The sequence below is a fragment of the Porites lutea genome, chromosome 13 (assembly GCF_958299795.1).
Source record: "Porites lutea chromosome 13, jaPorLute2.1, whole genome shotgun sequence".
NCBI lineage: Eukaryota > Metazoa > Cnidaria > Anthozoa > Scleractinia > Poritidae > Porites > Porites lutea.
In genome coordinates, this window is record NC_133213.1 from 7,413,287 (window position 1) to 7,435,395 (window position 22,109).

Genomic DNA, 22,109 nt, shown 5'->3' on the forward strand with positions numbered 1-22,109 from the left:
ATAAATTTTATATAACATAACAAAAAATTAGATTGATATATATTGATATAGTGGCGTTGTACTTCTTCAAACTTTGCTTCTCGGGTGCAACGCGCTATGGCGATTCGCGCAATGCGTTGCAAATCCGGCAACCGCATGTAAACAAAATTTATTGAGGTTAGTTGTAAGGTTTTTTCTTCGTTTTTCTCTCTAAAACAAAACAAGGGGAAACTAATTTTGAAGTTTCGAAGAAACAGAAAGACGTATGAGATGTTTTTTTTCAAAATTAAAAAGAAGGATGATGGTGATTGAAATTAGCATAATTTCACCTTGCACGAGCTGCACGCATTCAATAAAATACACGTCATCTAGTTATGAAACACGATCTGCTGTCTTTCAGTTTTGCCATGGATGACATGGATGAGATTTTCCTTCGTGTTTTAGACAGTACTTAGCTGTTTTTGTTTTGGAATAACATCGACATTGGCGAGTAGCAGAACGAAAATATAATTCAGTGGTAGAGTCATGGAAGTAATAAAAGAAACCCTTTGAAAGAGAAGTTTGTCTACTCCAATTCAACTAACCCTCCCTCAAAAAATAGGAACATTTGCCTCCCGGAGACAGCGTACCAGCAAAAAGGAACGAGAAAGAAGTGCAAGAAAACAAATCAAGCTGCCATAATTCAGCGACAGCGGCAGTGTTTCATGTACAAACCACATCGCAAGCCCTGACTGAAGTCGAAAACAAGCGACATTTCTAAGCAGAGTCCCAGTCCACTGCATCACACCTTTTTGCTCGGACGCGCTCGTTTCACCGCCCTACTTTTATCCGCCCTGACACTGACCGGTTATGAAACCCGTTAGACTCGTTTATTACAATATATGTTTTTGTTGGCTTATATGGACCCGACCGTGAACACAACGTTCGGTAGCATTCCTATTATTTTGAACTTACAACCAATAGAAACAACGCATTAATAAATTCAGTACAAATTTTTGAACAAAAAACAAAGGATTTGCACGGCCAGGGAGCTTCCAACATAAACTGCAGCTTCGTTGTTTTCAATTTTGATGTTTGCCGGCTTTCTTAACCAGTCTCCTCTGACCTCTACTATGATTCTACCCTCTGTCATTTGCGATCGAAATAAATCTAGACAGACAAAATGAAGCCCTTACTAACCTCTTAAAACAGCTCTTACCTCCATACTTTTCTAAGCGTGAAGAGAGAAAGTTCTTGACCCGACCGGTTTTCCTAGCTTCCCATTCAAAACAGACGGTGATAATCTTGCAAAATACACTCAATACTTTTTTTTTTTTTAACGCACTGCCTTTTTACGACGAACATAGTGCTCTTTTGCAAGTGAAACCAATGAAGAATCGGAGCAGAGACTGAGGGAAATATGCTCCAGAGACGGTTTCTTTTTCTTCTCTTCGGTAGCTCTTTGGCAGCCATTTTTGTTCTACGTCGTTTCGACTGGTCAGTTGGATTCCCTACTAAAACGGTAAGTCGGTGGTGTAACCATCATATAGTGGTTTTTAAACACCGCACTCTTCCGACAGGTAATAAGATTTGCTCTGGCTAAGTCTATATATTATTCTCCAAAATGTATTTTAATTCAATAGTAACAAGATCATGAAATTATAAATTAAAGCAAGTAGGTGCAGATTATCGTATTAGCTACAGAGTTACTAATGAACTAATCTGCAGTTCGAAGTTACCACAATTAAATTATGGATTAAACTGGTTTTTTTTTTTCACTATTAATATTATTTATTTATTTACCTATGGTATTTATATATTTATTTCAGTTGATTTTTGGTTTCTAAAGTATAAAGTGTTTCAAATTCGTATAAGCTTTCATTAACGTTCCCAAAACTTATCTGCAATACATCAAGGAATAATTGCTCACAATTGTTGCATTCATTACACATTTAAACTGAAAACAGCTGCCAGAGCCTTCTATAACTATCATAACAACAAAAATATACTTACACTACCTAAAAAGGGTCGAATTAACAACATGCTGATCACGCAGCTTGCGTAATAAAGAATAAGGCTAAACAACCACTTGCCCTAAGATTTAGCGAAAAAATCAAGCCTGATTTGCTCTACATTTCCACTAGAAACATCTAATGCGGTTGCTGTTATTTCCGTTCCCCCAAAATACATGCTGACTTCGATTTCCCTGTCGCGGCCTTTGTGAGTGTCGGGGGACTGAACTGTGACTGTCGCGATCTTTGTCATTCCTTGATCTGTAACGAACTGAGCGTTGGGGTCTTCAGCAGTGTAGATTCCAAACGTAATCAATGTGTCGTTAGCTCTGAGAGGATTAAATTTTCTTCGAATAAATTGACCAAGCATGACTGTATCATTTTCCTTTACGAAACAGGCGAATATGTCTCCACATTTTTCAATACCGTCGGCCACAAACTTTTTTTCCAGTGGATGTACGCCATGGATAAAATCTCGAGAGCAGTCAACGCCATACGTTATGCGGACGATTCGTGCGGTAATTTTAGTTGGCATATTTCCAAACATTACCGCTCCCTGGACAACCGCTGTGTCTGCGTTGCGAGGTGTAATAATACGGTATCGCTTTGACAATTCACCCTGTATCTGCTGTTGAAGAACAGGAGAAACCGCAAAACCGCCCACAAGAAGTATCACATTGACCTTTGAAAGCACGTCCTTGTTTAGTAGGGTAAGTAAATGTTCTTCCATAGCTTCAAGAACTGGACTAAACAGATCAATCATAACCCTGGAGCTTAAGGATAGGTACTCTTGCCTCACAATTTTGACTTCATCACCATAACGCTCACGAGCCTGAGGACGAATTTCCGTGGCGGTTGTGGTCAAACTTACCGGAAGGAGGATCTTCGTTTCTTTACCCTGCAAGGCACGGTTATTGCGCTTCTTTTCTTCGAAGTCGTTTTTCAGCTTGAGCCAATCCGCGGGGAACACTTTGCGGTATTCATATAGTTCTTCGTCGCCAAAAAGTTCATTCAAAAGGCCTTCAAACTGATGATTGACCTTTGATCCCCCATAGGGCCCGCCAGTCACTTTGTGAATCTCTTTTATGGTGCCATCGTCTTGTCTCTCATGCGCTGTCACGTCAAGAGTTCCTCCTAAAATTAAACAACAAAAAGAAGAGAAAATTAGTAACATTTCCATAACAACAACAACAACAACAACAACAACAATAAAATTAATCATCATCATCATCATTTTCAATTATTAACATTATCATAATCATTATCATTAACCTTTCCACAACAACATAACAAAAACAACAAAATCATCATATCATCATCAGCATTATCGATTATTATCATCATTATTATTATTATTACAGTTTTAATAATAATAAGGGCATCTCGTAACCGCCACTAAAATCTAAAAACATAAATAAATAAATACATAAATAAATAAATACATAGCCAAATAAATCAATGACCATAGTTTTCACAAAAAAGGGGTTCCAGAAATAAAAAGGCAGAAGCTAATCAATACAGCATCGGCTTGTTTTCTTTCATCTTGCACCTGACAATCAGTGTCGTCGTGGAGTCGTGAATTTGTTTTGCCAATGTAGAAATCGTTGCGATCCCAACAACTAGCTTACAAATTAGCTGCTGATTTCTATATTGGCAAAACAAAGCGACAACCTCATCATAAAAAGACTGGACACTTCTTCAAGGTTCACGCTAAAAATGAGCTCAAGTCAGCTATTGCTGGCTATATCAAATCCACCGGACATAATATCAAATGGGATCATTTTGAAATTGTATCATCGGGTAAGTCATATATACATAGCATTGTATATGTAAATTATTGCATGTCAGCTAATCAAAAAGTAATAGGCGTTTTCTCAACTTTAAAAGTTACCATAGTAACAGTCTAATCAAACGTCTGAAGCTAGAATTGGACAATGAACTTGCTCAAAACATTTTTTTTGTGTATAAATATAGCACTATATGTCTAACCACTTTTTTGAAAACCAGCCTAACGAAATTTGCAGTCATTTGAGTGAAATAGCGTAAAATGGCAGGTTTTCTGAGCCCGATAAGCTCTAAAATCACACTAAAGAAGGTAAAGAAAAGGCGAAAAAAGGAGCGAGGGTAACAAAGGAGGAAAAGAGAAGAAAGCAATGCTCACACTCTAAGTTTTTACAATGGCTACTTTGGAGATAGTTTTTGGCCGAAAAATAAACTGTTGGACGGAAAAGGTCCATTTGGCGGTATCGTTTTCAAAAATCCGGCTAGATGTATATTAAAGAAATGAACATTATTGTTACCCGAATGAAAAAATATTTGTGGTTACGGGAATATTTCCCGCACAGTACTCAGTAACAGTCCCTGGGAAGAACCTAACAAGATACGGAAAACATGTCTGTGATTTAAATTTATTACCTCCGATATCAACAACCATGTACTGGGCATTTGGTCGAATCAAAAGCCCATCTACAGACGCGCTTAGCCTCTCGGATTGTATGGCGTCAATCTTTCTCATGGTACAGAACAATGCGGCAGCTTCAGGCTCCAATGCAATCTTCAGTTGCTCTGGATGCTCCCGTGATACGATACCAGCCTGTCAAGTGCAACAACCCTTGGTCAGGTCATTAACCCTATTCAGACCAGGGGGCCCTTTGAGCCCCCCCCCCCCCCCCACGCTAAATTGTTCAATAACTTCAAAACCGTTCAAGCTAGGACCATCAAACTTAGCGACTGTTCCTAACAATTATTTGAGAACATCTTAAAGTCTTCGTGTATGTCAATATTGATTTTAATGTGGCAACCGAGTTTTGACAGTCCTTTTTTTTCCAAAAGTATAATTTCTATTTTAACGGATTGAATTATTATATTACACTTTATTTATTATTTTACCAAAGTTACTGTAACTGTTAAGGCTTTTTAGTGGCTAGTTTGAGAACAATTGCAGTTGCTGAGTTACGTTTTCAACAGTGTTCATTTTTCTAGGAATGTCATATTTTCCTGATTTTACTTTTTGCTTCCTAAGAATCTTTTTATACTCAGATTAAGTTTTCAGCTAAAAATACATCGATTCATACGCCTGCACGAGGAATTGACGCAGAGTACGTGTAGCCAGTTTTGCAACACCAGAACGTATGTTTCTCTTTCGGCGATTGTTAGACAACCTTGCATGAAACATGAGAAAAAAATATATACACATCGGAAGTGAGCTTCAGATCCCAAACAACATACATAACTTGGCTACAAAAGTTACTGTTTTTCTTTAACATTACCACTGGATAAAGTTTCAAAAGACTGCGGGGGTCCTACAATATTCACCGTTAAAGTAAGCTAGGATGGTTTGGATGTCTTATTCATAGTCCACTACCGTACATACCTCATAAGCTGCTTCTCTCATGAACTGCTTTGAGCTTGGAGTCCATATGGCAGGAACAGTTAACACCCACTGAATGTCTTCGGCTTTAAAATCATCGTCTTGCGTTTCTTGACGAATGAGCTTAACTGCTTCATCTCCCAAAAACTTGATCGAGAGAGCAAAAACCTTCTTCGCTTCTACGGCTCTGCCATTGGCGGCATAAAGAGTGCTTTTTAAGTCTATATCCTATGAAAGGAAGAAAAACTATAAGTCGAGAACACATTATTTGTGAACGATGCCAAGAAGAACAGGGATCACGCATAAGATGAGGTTTTGTCGACAGTGTGGTGGTGGTGGTGGTGGTGGTGGTGGTGGTGGTGGTGGAGGGGGTCTGTTTGGGAGGTTAAGGCTGTACATTCTTTTGTTTGGCAATCTGTCTGTTTGTTTGTTTGCTTTTTTTTCAGCACATTTATTACTTACAGAAATCTCTTTTGCCCTTAATAATATCCACTCTTTTAAAGAGCACGTAGATTTTTCTTTAAACTAGTTCGCAATATTTTTGTCCACCATACGCAACTTTGTTTTTAACTGGTTTTTCCGAAACTGTAAGTTTTTGCTTCAATGTTTATTGCTTAACATTTTCAAGAGCGAAATGTTTTCAAACTTTACATTATCCATTATTTCGAAAAAGATATAGTTTTCTCACTGATTATTATCGACGACGGAAGTAAGAGACTTTTTACGTGCCGTTAGCTGCATGTTTCCAAAATTATTGATGGGGATTGTAGATGTTCGTCTTACTCAGTATCTGGCGCTATGCAACCTTACTGAACTTCTGCAATCTGCCTAATAGTAATTTCACAGCTGTAAGACCACCCTTCCACCCACTCGAGTTCATAACAATATTGTTTGTCCCACTGCGGAACGAAATTTTCTTGTACTTTAATTTGATTCTTACATTATCTGCGGCTTACGATACTGTTCCCCATAATATTCTACTGAAGGGACTAAACTTACAGGGTTAGTTTCGGGAGTTAGTTATTTGAAGGAAGTCTAACTCAATTACATCGCAGCTTCATGATCATGATCATTAAACCTCCAAATCTGCCGGATAAATTAGTTTTGGTAGATAATACATGATTTTCTGTAGCTGTGCATTCTTGACGCTAATCATAATGCGCCGATGGGTTCTTTGGAACCTCTGCATGCATGAAGCGCTCGCGGCGGAACCTCCATTGCAATACAAACTGGAAACCTATCTATTGGAAAATATTGGGTTATGACGACAGAGTACGCCCGCCTATCCGTACAGAATGTCAGGGAGGGGCATAGGGGACTCTGCAAAGGAGGGGGGCGGGGTATTCCGAGACGTGCAGCTTGCGTTTGCCTGTTAACTATTTCACCTAGACGTTTGTCTGTTAACCATTCCCCTCAACAAAAAAAAAAAAAAAAAAGCCTGGTCTGAATAAGATAACGAATTCGTGCAATTCAAGAGAACGGGATAAATGAGACAAATGTCTAGCCATTTCATAAGACGTAAATTTTACATGTTCTTTTTTTTTTTCCGAGGGGTGCATACCCCCTAAACTCCTAACATAGTCATGCTTATGAGCTCGTTCGAATGGACATGTCAAAGCTCGATGATATATGATATAGCCTATAAGTCATCTACATCACTCATCATCTATTGCTTTAATCTTGATCTTTCTGTACGAATTTTTATTTATTTACTATTTTAACCCCTGAAGAAGGTTTGTCTTCACACCGAAATACCGGGACGAATTTGTTCAAAAAACATTTTTTGTTTTAATACTTTGTTTCCTTTTTCGTCAATTTTGCTATCTGGATCAGTCTGTCGTTTAAACACTATCCTCCCAGTCCTACTCTGGGACCTAAAGTAGTCTAAATTAGAAATAAATTGCATAACACTTTGAGCAAATTTTCCTAAAATTGCCTAAAGTCGCCTTAAATCTCCTTAAAAGTAGGCCTCCCCCCGCAACCACCACCACCACCACAAACGCAGTCTTGACCTTGCCCCGCGGTCCCATCCTTGCTTGGAAGGGTATTTTTCAGAGGAATTTTTAAGCTCTGAAACTATTTAGGGAGCATGTAAATAGTTGATGGTTCGTATTCTGCCAGTTGTAGTTTCAAACCCTTCTGCTATGTTTAATTCGGTTTATTTGTAAAGAATTATTGTACGCGACTATCCGAATTAGCTAGAGGCAGTGAAGTACACTTCAACATCCAACAACCAAAACAGAACAAAACAAAATAAATAAACATAAAACTGAAATAAACAAAACCTAAACATTATACACAAATAGATCACAAAGTATCTGTTATTAAATCATTTCCTCTGTTCCGGTCTTTCAGTTTGAAGAAGACATATATTTCAACCCTATTCAGACCGGGTGAGGCTTTTGAGCTCAACCCGTCTCGTCTAAAAGTTAAATAACATCAACACCGTTTAAGCTATGGCCACCAAACTTTGCAGCTTCCCCTAAAAACTATCAGAAAACGTTTTGAAGTGTATACGTCAACATTGACGTTGCTGTTGCAACTGTGTTTTGGCAGTCAACGGCTTTTTTTCAAAATTTGCTTTTTCTTATAAAAAGGATTTATTTCTAAAAATTAATTTCACTTATTGAATTATAACATTACACTTCTTATAACTTTTGGTGTCATCCAGGCTTTAAGTGGCTGATTTTTGAAAAAAAACCAAACAAACAAACAAACAAGGATTCAAATGTTTAAACGGTAGGTGGATGGTTCAATTTTTAACAGTGTTAATTTCTGTCAGAGTTTTGTGCACAGATCAAATATTCTTCAACGATTACCTCGATTTATACAGATTTTTTGTAAAATTGAATACATTTAATTGATTCAAAATGGTGGATCCAAGGTGGCGGATGGTTCCAGATCTATACTACGCCTTGCTATTTAAGTACTTTTCGCTTTTAGGGGAGAAACGGATGGAATTTAGATTCTACCAATAACTACAACAAAAGGATGTCATAATAGGTTCGTATGACGTTATTGTGTCAGTCAAGTTATGCCTAGATGTTGAAAATTATGAGGATATTATTGTGCGTAAATTTGGTAGCTGTATCATGAACGGATTTGAAGTTGTAGATGAAGCTCTCCGTAGCCCCTTCCCCGGTCATGAATAGGGTTAAATAAACAATAATCAGCTTATGTTTACACTAAGCAATAGGCATGAGTCCTGTATACTTACTGGTTTGATTTTTAGATTTCGTTAATACAGTTTTTCACCCTCACCTCAAACAATTTCATCTTGAAATTTTGAAAGAAGAAGAATTCTTTTTCTTCATACACGCTTCTCAAATGAGCATATTTCTCAACTGCCTTGTATCCAAATGAGTCAAAAGATTGGTCTTTATTTAACAGCAGGCAGGTTGGTGTTTTGCTTGTTCGATGTCCGAGTTCATTGACCCAGTCTCTGTTCATAAAAATCGCTTCGTCATCTTCCTCTTTGTTAAATGAAAACGCAAATCCACTGTAAGTCGTGCCAAAGTCGATTCCCACTGTTGCAATATAAAGCTTTTGGGAATGTATAACTGAGTTAGCACTACCTGTTAAAATAGAAACACAAGAAAGCATCGCCCCATGTTAGGGTGCTTGAGGAGTCTGGAATCCTTGACTTTGGAATCCAGAATAAAATTCAGGGAATCCGGAATCCATATTCCACTGACAAAGAATATGGAGTCTGAAATCCACGGCGTGGAATCCAGGATCCAAGACTTTCTTGGATTCCATTACATGGGGCGAGGCGCATGCATACTTACTAAAACTGTGAAACGTGAATTCTTACGCGTGTTTTTACTCTCTGAACCACAAGCATGAACAAGTTAGTTTTTAATTATTTAAATTTACAGTAAAATCAGTGATGCGGCTATTTCAGTAAACGCCACATGCAGTATTGCCATGGCTTTATATTTTAGTATTCACTTTTCAAAATATCCTGAATTTCAGACATTACTTCGAGTCGTTTTTGCTCCCTCAGTAGCGTCTAAATCTACCGGCCGTGAATGCCGTTCTGTGACTTCACTCAACAAAAAACGGGTAGTGATTTTGATTGGTTGATTGTCCAAATATTAGAATAATTATGTATAATTATGAAAAATTTTAGCGGGACTGTCAGTGATATTCAGCGCGTGGAGTTAAAAAATTTCGACAATTTTTATTGTAAATAGCAAAATTACCCTTGTCTTCGAAACTATGACTTGTTAAATTGAACTACAAATGAAGAATTATACTGTAAGTCGCTAGGTGTTTCATTACGTCAAGCATCGGTGGACCATTTTTGTGAGACTTTTAAATCGAACTTCCTGTGTCATTTTCACCTTTAACATTAAAGGGACTGTGACCCGCTTATGTGCATGTGCGGCAAATTGATTTCTCTCCGGCGGACAGTTTTTCAAGATTGGCGTTTGGTGAAGAAATCCTCTTCCATCGACCCTGAGACGCCCGAGAGAGCCATAATATCAGTATTCAAGAGCTATTTGGTCCATTTGGGAAGTTTTAAACGCCATATTTTGTACTTTTGTGCAAGTATTGTCGAGAAAATTCGAAGTCATTGAGGAGAACCGCGTACGAAGCCAAGTTCGTTGTTGTCAGTGTTCCTACAAACGGATCAAATGTGGCCTTTAATGTGGTCATCTGGCTTTCATTTCTGTCTATCAAGGTTCTCCAGTCAACTATCTACCTTCGACAGATATTTTTCAAACGATAAATATGAAAAGAGGAGTTAAAAAGGGTTTCCTCGATACAGCCGTGGACTACTAATGGGACGCAGCGGCGGGTGAAGCTGATCTGCGACATGACTTCCGATTGTCTGCAGCAATTTAATTTATCGAGTGCCTGGAATCAGAAGGAGAAAACTCAGCAATCTTTTGTTCTACACGAAGTCGTGTGAGGTTTGAGGAGACAAACCATCGAACATGAAACGTTTTAACAGACATTCGATTTATGACTCCGATCCGTAAGTGTACAGTAGAAAGTACTGATCTTTACTGATCTTTACTGATGTAGTTTACTGGGAATGTTCCTTGTATCTTTTCTGTATGAGCGTAGATGTTTAAGAATAAATCTTTTAAAAATAAATTGTTCCCTGAATGTTCCGTTTAACATCTGGTTTCTTTATGTGTTGAATCGATAACGTTTGTTTTGCGGAACACGCAACGCAACGACTCGGAAGGAATTTTGTTATTAGCTGATAAGCAGTTGAAATTTATGCCATAGTTATGGGCTCCTGTTTATTCCTTTTTTCGCGTTGTTTTTTTAGAATAATCTTGATACTTATACGTTATTTGGCTACTATTGCAATGAAAGCGTTTTATGATGAAGCGCTAAGAATTGCTTTCAAACAATGCTACGATTTTCAGCCGGTATCAATCGACTGAGCTAGCCGACCGCATGGCATGGCTTATTTTATTATAGCGCGCATTTAGCTGGCATTTTAAGCAAAACGTTTGCCTCATCATATACTGTGTGGTTTGATCACCGGTCAGGAGCTATTTGCAGGTATTTCTAAGTTTATATAGGGTAAACAGAGAGATCAGTAAGATTTGTTTACAAATTATTTTTGTTTGCGAATCGGAGACTGGTTTTCTAGCGTGGGTACGTAAAAATACACGTAGGTAAATGTTTGTTTCAAAGCAGGACAGGGTTGTTAATCTTATTCTTATCATCTGCAATATTTATCTGAGGAATACCGGAGAATAAATATGAATTATGGGGATATATATAAAATCGAACATAAACGTCCGGAAGACTCCCACTTCGCCAACAATGAATCTTAAATTATGTAAATTTCCTCGCGTGCAGCTTACTCGCTTCCGATTGGTTCAAAGACAATCAGCTACTGTCACAGCCCACACATGCGCACAATCGTGACACAGTCCCTTTAAACATGACTGAATTACGATCAAGAAAAGAAAAACAATTCTGTACCATGTAGCCATTTCTGGACGATATTTCTTCGTTTACCACTTGAAGATCGTGTTTTCCTTAACTTTTTGCATGAATTAAGCAAAGACGTAATAACGTCACTGGGCGTCATTAACAGCCGGTCGGTTCAGACGACTCACTGAGGGAGTAAAATCCACTTGAAGTTATGTCTGAAATTCAGGCAATTTTCCAAAACTAAATTCGAAAAAACAACTACTTGATCATGTTACCTGACTGAGGTTGAAACTACCTTAAACTAAGGCTACTGAACGGCCTTTAATCGTAAGAGATAGATGTTAACGTTAGAGGCCGGTGATCTAAAATTAAGACGGGCTTATTTATTTCTCTATAAGTTGATTGTAACATAGGAAAACACTGAGACCTGCCTTTGTTGCAGGGCATAACTTTGGATGCAATGTTGCTGAGCTAAAAATCGTCGTTGTGAATCGCCCTGTGTAACGTCAATTCAAGTCGGTACGGAAGTGACGAAATCGGAATCCACTTTGTTCTATTAACGCTCTTTAAACTAAATGTGCACACAACTACAAAAACCAGCTTGGTTGTACCAAATCCCCCCTTCAATCTCCACTTCCTTACATTTACTCCACCCTTTCACAAAAAAACATCAAATCATTATAAAATTGTGAGAAATAAAAAAGCACCACAAGTTCAGCAAAAAGATTTCATTTGGATAGTAACGCCATTACAAACAACCTTCTATAGATTTAGAGCGCGTTCGATTGACCTACACGGAGTCAAGGATACATGAAAAACCTTCCCCTATTTTGGATTTGGATGCCTGGTAAAATCCAGAAATCTGGTGCATGAAAGGAAAGGGTGATATGCATTTTTTTCAGTGACTGTCAATGGACAACAACCAAATGAAGGGACTACTGATGTTGAACATTTTTGTTATTCAGATTATTTACTTTTTTAAGTCTCAATTGCCTTATAGTCATCAACTTGCACAATTATGCAAATCAAAACTTTCTCCTCCAGTCAACCAGAACCAGTCTAAACCCTCTGTTTATTGACATCGCACAAAATGTCATCATGCTTCAGTTGGTATTAATTGCGCGTGTTCTAAATTCTCAAGAGGACACATAAAGCTAGGCTTATTTCTTATATACCTGAGGTGAGTTTGAGCTCAGTGCAGTTTCGCTTAAGAAGTTAAACGTAAGGAATGCTACACATGCATTTTAATAGCGTCAGTGTTACGAAAAGCCAGCATTTCTTTACGCAAAGACTGTAGCTTGTCCCTTGCAGCATAATATATTATTTAAGATGATACTGAGTCTTACCTGCTAATGAACAGGCCATGCTGATAGCGCTCTTTCGCTTAACCGAGCGTCGAGAAAGAGGAAGAGGACTTTTAATTTTCACTTCATCAAGAGCGGATCAAGGGAAGTTTCCCAGAATTGATCTGACCAATCAAGAGGTGACTCTGAAATCTGTTGATTGACATGATATCTGATTCATTTTGATCAAATGTTCGATTCCCGGAATTAACCTGAGGATCACATAGCAGGTCAAATGGCTCTCTTTTCGCAGAACAATAATTAAGTCTTCAAAAAAGCTAGTACCTAGTTAATCTGTGGCTGGGTTTTGAGGACTGAAGCTATTATAAAGGGACGAATTGTTTCGAATATTTGTGACTTCGCCAGTAGTATTATGGAATTTGCAACTAACGTAACCACGATTTATAGAAAAGCATAATCTAAATAATTCTACTTCAACTTCCTGCCTGACTTCTAAGAACACAGACATCCGGGAAATTGCTTTGGATCAGTTTTATATTCGCAACCGAGCATTGATACACATCCATTACAATCATGGCAAGGTTTCTAAACAAAGGGACTGCATTTAACACAGTTCAGCCCACTCTTAGACAAGCTGCTATATCAAAACCGCTCTCAAGTGAAAACTGCAAGGGCGAGCTGTCTCCAAACGCCATTGCAGAACAAGGCATTGCATCAATAAGGAAACTTGCATCTCGAGTTGAGAAACTAGAGACAGAAAACGGTGATCTTCGACAGCAAGTTCAACACTTACAGAGGTAAGATAATAGATAGAGCAAATAATAGCAAGCGGTAGCCGGTTCGTCACTCCACCGAGTACATAGCTCTTAAGTATTGAATAACAGGTCCTTCATCAAGGACTTCACAACATTCCTTTGTTATCTGGACCTCGGAAATCAATATTTTAATGTCTAAAATGTACACGTATCTGAAAGAAACATCTTTTGACCTAAAATTAATTTGAAAGGAAGTCAAATTTATACGAATTTCCATGATAGTCACTAAGCAAACTGTTAATGAACTTAAATGTTTCTACGGATTCCTTATTTCCACTAAATAGTACAGGACGTAAGTTTCCTCAAATATTAGTGCTGATCCTCGTGTCTTCAGGAAATGCATGTTGTACAGGTAATCAAATGATTTCGAGTGCAATTTGGAATAAATAAGCACTCGTAAATTTTTTCAAAGGCCAACAAAATTACGGGCTCGTGCAATTTGTTGTCTTTGAAAAAATTTACGAGTGCTTATTCCAAATTGCACTCGAAATCATGTGATTACTTATTAATAATATTCATGAACAAATTGTGAGATAGCTTGAAGATCACTTTAATAGGGTCAACACGCGTATAAAAAGACTACGTGCAAAAATAAATTATTCAAATGCTGCAAATATCATCACACGTGCAGTCAAAATAACATTTTGCTCGATGTTTTTAAAGTTTGCAAGCTGCAGAAACGGGCTGAACAGTTCGTGGAATCGTTCAATCTGTTTGAATTAAAGCTTCTGGGTTATTACCTCCGAGTTTTTCGCTATTCCAGAGAATTTCTTTTTCCTCCTCTGATACTTTGCGTTGGCGCTTACCACGGCCAGCCAAGCGAAGCTGTTTCGCTTTGTCCTCCGATCCAACACCTCTTTGGACGAACTGAATTTTTAAGGCTTTCTGGTTCATAATCTTCACCGTTTTTATTGTTTACTTCGGCGTAGAAATGCTCGAGCAAAGTGTTAAGCTCAGCCGGCTCATAATTTTGTATTTCATCAGTAATTTCCTTATCTACGCACCAATTATTCAAAACAGAGAGCCAAAAACCAGTGATTTCGTTTTTAGAGCAGTTTTTCAGCTCCTCCACAGTTGTTTCGGTCGCAAAAGCAAATGTGATGCAAACGCCAACCATTGCGGTTTTTGCTCGAAACTGGTCCGGAGCGGATCCAAGTTTTGCGCCATTTAGATGACGCATTTGATTGGCTCTCAGTACTTCCTTTGTTAATTAGTCAATCAGAATGTCACATTTGCTACTCTTTTCTGCACTAAATTACCCTTTTTCTACATTTCTGTTAGCCAATCACAATCGAGAAATTTTTCATGCATATTATCAGTCTAGTAATCGGTCCTCATAAAGCAGAGGATGTTCTAGGTGTAATAATAAAGACAAAATGTGTCACGGTACACGCGACCTTTGTTTCTGTGTTCGCTATGTGTTTGCCAATGGGTGTTTGTTTTTAAGTGTTGACGGTTTTAGATTGCTAAAAGTTATACTTCCACACTCTCCACGATTTAAGTTTCCTCCTGTTAAAAACTGTAAAATAAAATTAGGCTTTTTTCTCACAAATACTCCCGAATGGCTCTTATGGAACAATTGCGTTACATTTCATACAAAAATTGGGAATCACATCTTAACCCTTGTCTCCGCAATAAGTTGCGTTTACTTTGCCTGATGCAGTCGGTTGTTTCCTGGTTTTCTAGCTATCTATTAATTAGGAATCAGAGGGTCCGCTTCGAAGTTTCCATTTCAGGAATACTTCCAATAAAACATGGGGTGCTCCAGGGTTCAATCTTGGGTTCAATTGTATTCACTATCTATATGGATGATCTTGTTAATAAAATTTAGTAGTAGTCAAACCAAAATGTATGTGGATGATTGCCAACTGTTTTTCAAGTTTAAGGTATCAGATTCAGCTAATGCCATCTCAGCTGTGACCATTAGTCGTTGGCTTACCCCAACTTACCAACCAGTAGACTGGTATAGTACATGGTAAAACTATCTCCCCGGTAGCAGCAAAGAATCTTGGGGTACACTTGGATCAATGTCTCAATTATACCATCGATATAACTAAGACAGTTTTGGCCACTGTTGTTTTCAACAGTCGGTACAAGTTAATAAAATTAAGCACCCTTGGACAGAAAGTCACTCGTTTTACTTATAAGTAGCCTTTCCTTTGGTAAGTTATTTTTTTGTTTCTTTGTGTGGTGGAACACTGTTAAATCAAACATACATAAGCTACAACTTGTGCAGAATTTCGCTGCCAGGATTGTTTTAGATCTAATAAAAAATAGAACATATTTCTTAGCATCTTAGCCTCTAAAACGGCTGAATGTTTCCGAGAAGATATCATTCAGACAGTTAGTTTTAATTTCGGGGGGGGGGGGGGGGGGCATTCCACCCCGCCAAAAGGTTTTTCTGAGTTTTTTCCCAAGAGAATAAAACATCAGTTTCTGACGTTTTCAGTAGCTGTTCGTTCATCCTTTGCGCACATTTTAAGACAAGTTTAGTGATGGTCAGTCGCTATGGTTACTAGATAAGACGTCATAAGTAGCAGGTGGTCAAGCCAATTTTGGGTGAAAATAAATGTTTTTTCAACAGTAAAAGTAAATCTTGTGGCTAAAATCATGAAAAGTGCTTAGTTATGTGTTATTTTTCATGTAAAGCACAAAAAATTACCATTTCTCACAGTTTTAAACTGATTTCTAATTCTTGGTTAAATCCAAGATGGCAGCTGAGATGGCGACCATTGTTGGTGACGTCACAGGCCTCCAGCAGCGCCACCACCCATTAAATATACCCCCTCTTCTTGAGAAAATCAAAGGCTTTCCACTGAAGGCAAAATCAACATATCAAAAACTCAGGGGAGAGGAGTTCCATCAACCCCCACCCCCCCTCCCCCTTGTACCACGGTGGGGGTATGACTTTGCGTGTGCGTCCGAGGGTTAAAAGACCAAATAAGAAAACAGTTAATGTTAAAATTTTTGTATATTAATGCAAGTCCTCTTTTCAGAACAAAAAGATCACTTGAGATGAAGGAGAGCCAATGCCATGAAAATTCAAGGCTTGTAGATGAATTAGGACGACTGAAGAAGAGGTATGCAGTTCAGAATTGGGTCTTTGACGTAATTAGATGGATAGTGAAAATTGTTTCCAAAGTTTCTAGTTATCATTCTAGTCGACCCAGTCATGCAAGGCATTCTTCCTAACAATTCCTAACTATTGTACATGACCAATATAGGCATGCTGCGTTGGCTGAAAAGAAAGTCAACATGAGCCAGAGAAGAACGGAAAACCTTCAGACTGCTAACAGTCAATCAGACCTTAAAAGAGAGTATAAGAACGACTTTAGAGACGGTAGTCGTCTTGAAGCAATCAGTGCTATCGAGAAGACATTTTCGCCTTCAAAGGACCCATCTACCGAGGATCAACTCAAGGCCTACAGACTAGCATGCTTTATCTTCGAGGTAAAAACGTTCTGGTTTTGGAATCCACTGTTTGTTTACGCAAATAAACTATTTTTAGGCAAGTTTTTTCCGCCGTCGTCTTCGTTCTAAAAGCCCCCTAATAATAGATAAGATGCAAATTTTGACAAACATATGGCAGTCAAACTCGGTTGCCATGGTGACGTCAATGTTGACTTACACATAAAGACGACTTCATAATTTCCCCAGGTAAATTTACAGCTTGAACCGTTTTGAAGTTCAGTTCAACTTAAAGGTTTTGGGTTTCGTGGTTCTCGACAGCCCCCCCACCCCGGCCCCTTCCCGCTCTGAATAAGGTTGATAGCTCCCAATGAGCCTTACCCACTTACTGAAGCCTCTGTTGTGCTGTCTTGGCGCTTGAGGCAGTAACAATGAGCCAAAGAAAAGAGTCAATTTTTTTTCTTTACTATTTTCAAGAACATCTACCGTCAGAGTTTCATAGCTCGAATAAAAAGAGACAAAACAACAACAACAACAACAAAAGAAAGATATTTACTTGGGTGAGCATTTACATTTTTAGAAAGATGTTCGGTTTGCTAACCTATACAACATTTCTCAAAGGTTTCGTACGAATGTGCATTGGAAGCAAAGGATATGTTTCTGAGTGTCTATTCTTCAGTAGTAGATACATTGGTTACCAAAGCACCTAGAATCGCCTTATCGAAGGACAAACCCCGTAAGGTAAAGAAATTGATTTTTGCTCCAAATGTAACCTCTGGGTACATTGATTCAATAGTACATTTGTATGAAACCGGAAAATTCATTTGTTAAATTAATAATAATATTATTGATTGAGTCTTTTGATCCACGTTACTTTGGAATGACCAGTCTTGAAAAAATGAGAATGAAAGGTGTTGTTTACGTAAGCCGAATTTCGTCTGCATGCAGAGTATGACTTGACGTCAGTTTCTCCGGGTAACGGAAATATCTGGCTTTCTCCAGAAAAAAAAAATAAAATAAAATAAACGCATGAATACTGTGTGGCAGTCTTCCCTCTGTGCCCTTGCGTTCACAAGTCAGTTTACTATGTAAATGCAACATATCTCTTCAAATATTTTTGAACATAAAAATAACCGTAGATTATTATTATTATTATTATTATTATTATTACTATTATTATTATTATTATTTTAAATTGGAATGTGGCAATACTTTGCTTGGAAGAAAATGTGCTTTCTTGTTGTGACGTTACTGTGGTCTGATAAAACGGCAAATGATCTCCTAAGATCTTTACAAAATTATTGCTGAACTTTCAACTTTTTCAAGACCTCTATAGTTCAAGCTAGGCCTCTGCTCGAGTTTTACAATGATAATTTTTATCATTCTGTTCCTTTTAAGCTTCTTAAACATCTCAAGTTAGCAGCAAAAGAGGTAAGAGGCACTCAAGATACTTTGGATGAGGTGATGGTTCTACTGAGAGAACAGGCTACAAGACATGACTTGGATAAGCTTTTTAAGGTTATTTCTCTCTTTGCCATTTCCTGTTCTTTTCAAAATCTTAATGCATAAAGAACAGCAAACGTATGTCACTGGCATATTGCCTGCTCAGATTTTTGTTGGATACCTAGAGGAATCGGCATGGATACCTCACGTTCAGTTCAAGAACGAAAAACTGATAAGCGCCACAAAGGCAGACAAACTAAAATGTCTAACCGGGAAGCTTAAGGTGTTTCGATACAGTTTTTGGGAGACCATACCGATGTTTTTCAATCCGGCCTTAAAAATGATTTTATCCTTGTCCGATCGCTACAAAATTTTAACGATTGATTAATTATGTATTGAAGTTTCTCCAAATGCAGTTTTTAGTAAAATTGATATCACTATGACAACAATAAACAAAAAACTTTGAAATCGATAAAATCCGAATTTTGCGCGATCTAGACCTGCTACTGAAAATCGGACACCGGGAACTTAAAGAAATCTGTCGAGCCGTTTTAGAGATATTCAGAAAAGCGCTAAAAGACAAAAATTAGAGTGAAGTTGCACTTAGACAGGTGATGAGAAAACAGGTTAGTTTTCAGGCTCGCAAAAAAGAAAATACACCAAAATTTCCTAGTATCAAAATATGATGTTAAGCAGCCTTATGACGCTACTTAAGATTAATTTGAGTTATTTAGAAGTTTTTTATCAAACAATTATCACGGCTATTGAAAATATAAGGTTTGAAATATATTTGCGTTTTATTTGAATTCAAACATACAGAATTTTTGACTTCTCACGTAGGTTGTCTGCTGAACAACACACTATAAATTCCTGGTGTCGGCGGATTTTCAGTAGCAGGTCGAGATCGCGCAAAATTCGGATTTTATCGATGTCAAAGATTTTTGCATATAGTTGTCATAGTGATATCGATTTTACTAAAAACTGCCTTTTGACAAACTTCATTTCATAGTCAATCACTGGTGAAAAGTTTGTAGCGATCAGACAAGGACAAAATCACTTTTAAGACGACTGAAAAACATCGGCATGGTCTCCGAAAAACTGTATCGAAACACCTTAACGTGACTTGACCTACTAGTTATTTTGTGAGGGTACCATTCTACTTTGAAGCATGGATATCATATAGATCAATCTACAATACAGGATAAAATTTTTGGTGATCGAAGTAAATGTCACATGGTTATAGTGCCACGCCTCTTTGGAGTCTGAGTCGAAATTCTGCTGTTGCCGGCATTTTTTCTTGAAAATCTCTCGGCTACATATACTTCGCATTAGTGCCTTGCGTTGAACAGAGTTTCACCAAAATTGCAAAGACCCAATGCGAGAAATTCAGCAGTTTCCAAATTTAGGTCAAATTTATGTGAAAATGGTAAGCAAACTTTACAGGATTATATCTAATAAACTATGAGATTTATTTCTTTATTTTGGGGATCTTTATAACAGATGGTTCCTCCCAAGTCAGCAAAAAACTTTAGGGCCTTGTAAATGCGCACGATTTTGAGCAATGCAAAGATATAGAAATTATAGTTTTAGCTATATATTGTCAGCGTTTAAGAGTCCTTCTCACGAAAAAGGCATTTTCTTAAAAATTCGTGGTTATTTTTCCTTCAAATTTTTTCAGGGCCACGATTGATTAAGTAACTACCCGGATTCTCAATTTCATGGTCGTTGAAAACTGTGACATTATCTTCTATAAGCCCAAACTTGAGTCAACATTGAAGATTTTTAGCGTTTTGGATGAGTTTGTGCTTTGGGAGTTTTCTGTTGTTTCTAGTCTGTCGTGATTGTTGAGGCCTCAAATGTAATAAATAACCCTAAATGTAATAAAGGTCCTAAGTGTAATAACTTTTGGCCCTAAATGTAATAAAGGTCCTTAATGTAATAACTTTTGGCCCTAAATGTAATAAAGGGTCTAATTATATGTGTAATAGGTTTTAGCCCTAAATATAATGGAAGTCTTAGTAGTATACATGTATGTAGTATAACAGCCCCAAACGTGATAAAGTCCCTGACTGAAACATGCGACGGTCTGATGCGATATAGCCAGCTGGCGCTTCACTTTCTTCGCCCTATTGTAGTCTTCATGGATATTCATTAACTTAGAAAGCGGCTAGAGCACTCAAGAAGGAGGAGAAACACTTATAAATTAACTACGTAATAATAATAAGTTGTTAGTCAAATGGCTATATAGGGGTTCTGCCTGGGGTATTTAATGTTTGATATTCCCTAGACGCATTCTGGTACTCAGTTAACCTGTAATAAGGCTAAAAGCAAACGCTGTGAAATCTTCTTATGACCCTAAGCATATAAAGAGCTGAAAAAATTACACTTAGGACCTTTATTACATTTAGGGTCAAAAGTTATTACATTTAGGGCCAAAAGGTATTACACTTAAGACCTTTATTACATTTAGGGACAAAAGTTATTACACTTAGGACCTTTATTACATTTAGGGTCATTTATTACATTTGAGGCCTCAACAGCGTGTTTGTTTGTTTTTTTTTCATAGTTGCTTTTTATTTATTTAATCGGTACCGGATAGGCCACAGTAGATTGACTTTGATGAGTTTCTCGCTGGCTATTAACCTATTACCCACCCAACCCCCCCCCCCAAACAAATGTTTTTCATAACTTCCCATAATTCTCTCTGTCTGTCAGTTTGAAATCAGCGCGCGTATTAGACTGAACTCGGCTCTCATAGTGGGTTGTCTTAGAGTTTTTTTGGCTGCCTTGAGCAAAGTTTTGCGGAAGGCATCATTAAGCCTTATGAAGGAACAATTCTCACGTCTGCTGCGTCCAATATCTTCTGGTATTTCGTCTCATTTCGGGCTACACGGATGAAAGACTGATCCCGGGCTTGAGACGGAAAGATTGGATATTGCGAGCTTTGTTGTTGGCAGTAACAAGTCTTTGGCCTCACAAAGTAGGTTCTAGGGTTGAAATCTATTAAGCAAGATGGAAATTCATGCTGATTTCTGACCAGGCCAAAGACTTGGTAAAAAAAAGTGTGGAAGGCGGGGGCTGTATGTCTCCTTTTCAACCGCTGGTTTACATCCGGGATCTTGAATAAATTGACGGTTAGTGAGTCGAGAAAAGTTCCATGTGACGATTTATGTGGAGAAAGCGAGAGTTGTACGGAGTAATTTGACGGTGTTTCGCCCGTGGTAAGTGTGGAAATATTATGAGTGGTTTTGGGAACTGTTGTGATTGCCGCAAAAGTCATTTATTGTGTGATTTACCGAAAGTGTTGGCAGACAAATCTCATTTATGTGCGGTTGAGCTCGTGTTACTAGAATACTTTGTGTCAAGCATAAAAACGCTTGGTGAGTGTTTAGTTCAGGTGATTTTGTCTTAAAAAGCCTATTCTGTGCTCAGAGATTGTGGATTCTTAATCTGTTTTCGGCCCACACTGACCTGTGGGCCTCACGGTTTGACTGACTAAAAGGTTACTTTTAGAGAGAACTTTACTTTAACTTACTTTTACTTTAACGTTACTTTTAGAGAGAACTTTACCGTCTATTGCCAGTAATGATGCTGTCATTATTTAGCTTTAGCTAGTGACTTTTAACTACTCCCCATTGCACTTAGCTGTCAAATAGTTAAAATGCACTTGTTTTTTTTTAGCCACGTTTTAACAAATCCAGACAGATATATATATATATATATATATACACCCGTTTTCAAAAAGGTTTTCATATAGAGAGATATATAGATAGATATATACTTTTGTTTTCTTGCACGTGCACCCGTGTGCATTTACACTTGTTATTGTCCAACTTGTGAAAAAACTTGGTTAAACGATAAATTTTCTTTTCGTCAGGTTCTTTGTTCCAAT

At 37.8% G+C, this 22,109-nt stretch overlaps 2 protein-coding genes across 2 annotated transcripts in view; one reads left to right on the forward strand and one right to left on the reverse strand.

Annotated features, from left to right (window-relative positions):
* Nucleotides 1-1,570: 1,570 nt before the first annotated feature.
* LOC140923075 (heat shock 70 kDa protein 12A-like) lies at nucleotides 1,571-12,653 on the reverse strand. The gene is made up of 5 exons (XM_073373136.1): nucleotides 12,594-12,653; nucleotides 8,602-8,915; nucleotides 5,344-5,568; nucleotides 4,386-4,563; nucleotides 1,571-3,104 (listed from the first exon to the last, which is right to left on the reverse strand). The coding sequence occupies exons 1-5, from the start codon at nucleotides 12,610-12,612 to the stop codon at nucleotides 2,053-2,055; spliced, it is 1,788 nt and encodes a 595-aa protein (XP_073229237.1). The 5' UTR covers nucleotides 12,613-12,653; the 3' UTR covers nucleotides 1,571-2,052.
* Nucleotides 12,654-12,877: 224 nt separating this feature from the next.
* LOC140923538 (uncharacterized) overlaps nucleotides 12,878-22,109 on the forward strand; it is a 13,207-nt gene continuing 3,975 nt past the window's right edge. The window contains exons 1-5 of the mRNA XM_073373615.1: nucleotides 12,878-13,348; nucleotides 16,372-16,446; nucleotides 16,591-16,816; nucleotides 17,396-17,515; nucleotides 18,173-18,292. Of these exons, the coding sequence (XP_073229716.1) occupies nucleotides 13,125-13,348; nucleotides 16,372-16,446; nucleotides 16,591-16,816; nucleotides 17,396-17,515; nucleotides 18,173-18,292 (765 nt within the window). The 5' untranslated portion in view covers nucleotides 12,878-13,124. The remainder of the gene's footprint in view (nucleotides 13,349-16,371; nucleotides 16,447-16,590; nucleotides 16,817-17,395; nucleotides 17,516-18,172; nucleotides 18,293-22,109) is intronic.

Bases quoted from the DNA above. Each gene is read 5' to 3' on its own strand.
- LOC140923075 (XM_073373136.1), bottom strand. The intron at 5,569-8,601 runs GTGAGGGTGAAA...TTCCTTTCATAG, and splicing joins TCAAGATGAAATTGTTTGAG to GATATAGACTTAAAAAGCAC. The intron at 4,564-5,343 runs GTATGTACGGTA...TGCACTTGACAG, and splicing joins TGAGAGAAGCAGCTTATGAG to GCTGGTATCGTATCACGGGA.